Raw genomic sequence first — 5,526 nt, forward strand, 5'->3', positions numbered from 1 at the left:
GGGGGGGGGGGGGAGAGTGATGGCAGCGAGAACTTGGCCACTGTGGTGAGATGAAATTCAGGGAGGAGACACCGGAGCGCCGCGGGGTACCACATCCAACGAGAGCCCTACATTCTGAGCGCCTGGAAGACGAGTCAGCCCTCCCCGGACCCTGCTCTCCGCCACGGCCGAAGGATGAGAGGGGTCTACTTTCACCTTAGTTGCCAGGGACGCCTGTGCACTCCAGAGAGGCGTCCCCCCCCAGCATGTCCGATGCTATGCTTTTCCTGATGCTTTGCAAGGTAGGTCCAGAGCTGAACTCATCACCATGTGCACAGTTGTCAACAAACACTTCTACTAAGCTGTAAATTGATCATGAGTCGTATTATATGTTTTATAAATGTGGGATATTTCCAGGCTCAGTTGTATTTGTATGAATCCTTGATTGAGGCAGCGGAGGCACTTCAACTGCTTCACTCTGACAGATAATACTCGCTTCTGCTTCTGCTGCTGCTGCTGCTGGCTATTTGTCCAGGAATCATGTCCTCACGCTCCTGTGGGACTTGCTGCTCACGCATGTCATTAACAAGTTTAAAAAGCATCTTACATAGCAGCATCTCTCCAGCTTTTTGTATATGAAACGTATAATTCGGTACATTTGGGTTCTGAAGAGATCCTGCACTCCGACAGTAGTTTTCCCGGTAGTGAGCTCAAATGAATAGAAGTTATAAAGGAAGTTTGAATTCATGTTTTTGAATTTCTGTTCTACATCATATTCATCCGAAAGTAAGACAAAACGTGAAACCTGTCTTCTCCATCAGATTTAAAAGCTACGTCAATACCTGCACGTGAACTTTTTAGTGCGATATTAAGCAGTTTTTCCTGTTGAATAATAAAAATGTTTTCCTGCAAGCACAGTTCACGTTCAATCCAAAATAGATCTGTCGCCTTCCTCTCCAGCGCAGAACAATGAGCACAGGTTTTTGGAAAATGGGTCACGCTCATTATTAATTTCATCAGATTTCACCAACGCACGTCTCTTCATCTTTCCCTCCTCTTCTTCCTCTCTGATACACTTGTATGCATTATCAGTCAGATTCTTTACGTGTGTCTTTGTTTGTGTTAGTGATTGATGGGCGTCAACTTGTCCCTGTGTGTATTTGTGTGTGTACATCTCTCCGGAGGATGGCGAGCCGCCTGCTTTAATTCCATTTTCTAAAAACAATGCCAAAAGCGACACTGCCTGTCAGACGCTGTTAGCATCTGGAGTCGTTTGACATGCTCGGGATTATTCAAGTGGCAAAAGCTTTTACTCTCCACTGGTCTGATCTGAGGATGTAAGCTTCCGTTAGGTGTAGCAAGGATTTGTTGTCCCAGGTATATGCCCCCCCACTCTTCTGTCCCGTTCTCTGTCTGTATGCTCTTAAAACCGCTCCTGGCTGTCGCTGTACGAGAAGGAAGAACCAGGTGTGAGCTAGCCTCCCTGAGGAGATGCTGTTCATTTTTCGGGACAGACCGAGGGATTGTTGATCCCGAGAAGCTACGTGTGTCACCTAGAGGGGAAAAAAAGTTAAAAGAGTGTGAAAAGGAGCTCTTGAGTGACAAGAGGAATCGATGCTGAGATAACTAAATCCTCTTCACATTAGAATGAGTCAAATGGCTAATCAATAAGAGGTGGAGCGGAGGAAGCTGTACTGTATCTTGGCTGGATTGATAATCTCTTGTGTCACGATAATCCACAACTTTCCCCTGGATTATGTGTGATCCCGTCCTGCCATCACACACTGATGAAGTCCTGACGGGTAGTTAACGTTTTTTGGTACGTCACTTGAAGGAGAACGTTCTCTGTTGGAACCTGGACACGTTGGCGTTGGAGGACGTCCAGAAGGTTGTTCTTTGTGTGTGTGACGTACGGCTGCGCTCCAGCGTCTCCCCACCTCCTCAGGTTTTGGCAGATCCTGGACTCCACCACCATCTCCATCACCAACAACCCCCAGGCACAATTTCCCCCACTTGTTTTTTTTCTTTTGCCGAGGAGGACTTGTGTGTATCAGCAGAGAGTAGGCGTCTTCATGCATGAGGGCACATCCAGCGCGCCTCACAAACATCGGCATTCAGGTTGAGGAAAGCCCTGTTTATGGTGAACCCCAGGAGAGGCAATCAAAGCCCATTGTCACAGATCAGAGGAGGAGCAGCAGCCTGATGGGGTTTTTATGTACGTCGGGAGCACAATGCATGTCGATGATTGGACATCGCTGTAATTCAGGGTGACTGTGTGGGATGTTAGCCTTTAGAGAGGACAGTTATTTTGATGCTCATGGCCTCATAAAGCGGCCCGAGCAAAAAGGCCTTTGACTTTTACAGTATGAAAGCCCTTTACATCAACTCATAGGTTAATCCATGAACACAAAAACCATGATGGCCCTTATGTAAGTGGCTTCAATTTTGACTTATTAAATCTGACATTTCCTCAGCAGCACTGACCTCAATTCGAATGTACTTATATAACTGAATTATTGTTGTGTTCATCACTTTTTCTTATTCACCTTTGCAAAAAAGGTTACAGTTTCACCCGTCTCCATTTGTTTGTTTGTTTGTGAACAAGATTACACAAAAACTACAGGACAAATTTTGTGAAAACTTGGTGGAACAATGAGGGAGGGGTCAAGGAGGATCCCATTAAAATTTGGTGGAGATATGTGTCAGGGACAGATCCTGGATTTTCAACATTTTCACTGTTTCCCCAGAGAATAATGAGTCAATCTTGATGGACTATAACTGGTATATTTATGGAATTGAAATCTATAAGTGCGTGGAATTTGGTGCCATAATAGTTTTTCTTTGTAACTTAGCTGAATCCTGGTATATAATGATTTCGGCAAAGACCTTTTCCCTCTAAGAACATGGTCAGTCAAAAAAAAGGAAAGTGCTCCAATGGTGACATAAAAATCTAGACTTGGGCAGATATTGGCCAAAAGGTTTAATACACTTGAATGAAATCAAAGTCCGCCTGTAAATGAGCCTTAACAATGTGGGTATTAAGGTTAACTGCAGTAAACAACTCTGTGAAGTTGGGAAGGTACGTTTTCTACATCTACAAGAAACATTTCAGGTTTATTTATTCATTTACACTGCATTAGTTTACATGCTTCACTGTTGCTAGTGAACCAGTGACCCACAAAAGGAAAAAAATTCTCCTGGGAGGTGTTTTGACGCCAACTTGCACAAACTGCTGCGCCTACGGGCTGAAAACATACAGCTAGTTTCTAATGCCCTACCCCGGGCTACACAAGTCAACACACACACACACACACACACACATCTGATGTCCATCATATCACTCTGGAATCAATGATAGTAAATGTTCTGTGTATTGCAGCAAAATAGTAATAACATAGTCATTGTACCTTAAAAAATAAATGAAGCATGGAATGGTAGCTTTCATGTGTTCCAAACTTTCAGAATAAATGTTTATGTGGAGACGTGTCTGAATTCGTGTCTAAATTCATCTAAAATGTATCCTTGATTGTTCTATGAGAAACTCAAAGAGCACGTCCATCCACCAATGCTGTTTTATCACCATATTGCATATACATGTTTGAGATCCTATTCCTACAGATCTGCAACAAAATCCATCCCTAATCCCTAACCTTAACTTTGTCATAAATATTGGGCGCAAGTCATAAAAATGTCAAAAACTCCTTAGCTCTCAATGCAAAAAAGAAACAAAGGTCACTGAAAGTCTCCTTTAATCCGGATCTGCACCAAAAGTTCTGCCTTTTCCCTGGAGCTTACCCCCACACTGCTGTACTTTTTGAGTTATCCTGCTAACAGACAGACAAAGAGCAATGAAAACAAAACTGTGAGTATTATAGCACCTACCTAAATTATTCAGTGACCCAAAAGCGGTTCATGGTTCAGCCTTCAATTTGTAGGAATAAAAAAATCTCTTTACAGATTTAGAATCCAGTCAAACATCACCTGTCTTTTGGTCTCTATGAAATTTGACAGTATTATAAACTGATTACACAGTTTTTCTCTTGCATATATTGAAATTCAATCATTGCAATTTCTCCCAATTTTATCCATCGTTCTGCTTTTAACAACTGTAAAGTGCTTTCACTCATTATCTACTCAACGCTATGCTGATAGGGGGGTGGGTGAAGTGTTAGCGTCCACAAAACATGACGTCATTTACACCATGTTTTTACCCTAAATGTCCTCTGATATCCTTCTCCCAGCCAGGGGCCGTGTTCACGTGCACACACAGCAGAAGCTCTCGCCTCTATGTTCTCGCCCAGGGGGCACGAGACAAGATCAGGGAGAACTAATAACTGCAGCTATATCAAGTTCTCACTAAATAGATAACCTGACTTGACTTCACGTGAATAGAATATATGCAAAGTGTTGCATCTGTATAATAATCCTAAACTGCTGGAATCGACCAGTTAGGTTTTGCATTTCACACAAATGAAACAATTTAAGCTTGGTGGAATTCAAACACAGGCATTGACCGGTGCAAAGTCATTTATTTTTTATGGAAAATCTTTCACATAGCCTTGAGTAAAACATGTTTTTACAGAGGTGTGTATCTACAGCAGTGTAACACGCAGACAGCAGCAGTACAGTAGTTGTGGTGTGTGTGTGTGTTGTGCTGGTTATTGGACAACTGTCGTAGATCCTCTGTCCAGTCAATCACCTTTTCTTTCTTTCACACACAAAACTCAGGAAAAACACATCCTCTGTTTTTTTAACCCTCCCAGGCTTTGACTGTTAAATCTGCAAATAAGCCACTTTCCCACATATTTTATTTTCTTCCTCAAACAGATTTGGTCTCAGTCTTGATAATCTGACATTAATATGCAGCTCTCTCTCCACCAAGTTGTAATTCAATTAACTTTCTCATTATTTCCTTGAAACACACATTAGGAAGATTAAAAAAGAAAACAAAAATTTCTTAATCACTTTACTGCTTCTCCAATCATCTCACCAACAGATAACATTGACATTATCGCTCGCCACCACCCGCTGTGCAACAACCATACTAACCAGTTACTAACACATGGATTTTTTTTCTCTCTCCTATCTGCCCGCTCCAGATTCGTCTGAGACGAAAACTGCAGACTTTTCCAAGGAAAATGGTAAATACTGTCTACAGTGATGAGGAAAGGGGAATCCAAGACAAGGAAGGCAAGGAGGAGTCCATCTTGGCCATGTTGGGCATCATTGGGACCATCCTCAACCTGGTGGTCATCATCTTTGTCTACATCTACACCACCTTGTAGGTCATGAACTCTTGTTGCTGCAGCATGTCCACCTGTACTGGGATGAGGATGGGAGGAGGAAGGACGATGCCCTTGTTCCCATGTGATGGACTGGATCTAAGTCTGTGTGATCACTATATGGAGTCAACCCTGCATCACTTTCAGCAACTCAGACTTTGGGACGCTGGTCTGTTCCTCTTCCTTTTACAGATTGGATTATCCAGAATATCTGGACACGTTTGACTTGTACATAAATGCATGAAGCCACTGAGAGACGTTAAAG

The 5,526-nt window shown here is 42.7% G+C and overlaps 1 protein-coding gene across 1 annotated transcript; it reads left to right on the plus strand.

The window, feature by feature from the left end:
- Positions 1–245: 245 nt before the first annotated feature.
- LOC133015127 (protein TUNAR-like) lies at positions 246–5,264 on the plus strand. Its single transcript, XM_061082262.1, has 2 exons — positions 246–281; positions 5,079–5,264. Exons 1-2 carry the CDS (start codon positions 246–248, stop codon positions 5,262–5,264), a joined length of 222 nt encoding a protein of 73 aa, XP_060938245.1.
- Positions 5,265–5,526: the final 262 nt, after the last annotated feature.

This window comes from Limanda limanda, chromosome 12, assembly GCF_963576545.1.
Source record: "Limanda limanda chromosome 12, fLimLim1.1, whole genome shotgun sequence".
Lineage (NCBI taxonomy): Eukaryota > Metazoa > Chordata > Actinopteri > Pleuronectiformes > Pleuronectidae > Limanda > Limanda limanda.

Bases quoted from the DNA above. Each gene is read 5' to 3' on its own strand.
- LOC133015127 (XM_061082262.1), top strand. From the start codon at position 246: ATGTCCGATGCTATGCTTTTCCTGATGCTTTGCAAG. The intron at 282-5,078 runs GTAGGTCCAGAG...TGCCCGCTCCAG, and splicing joins TTTTCCTGATGCTTTGCAAG to ATTCGTCTGAGACGAAAACT.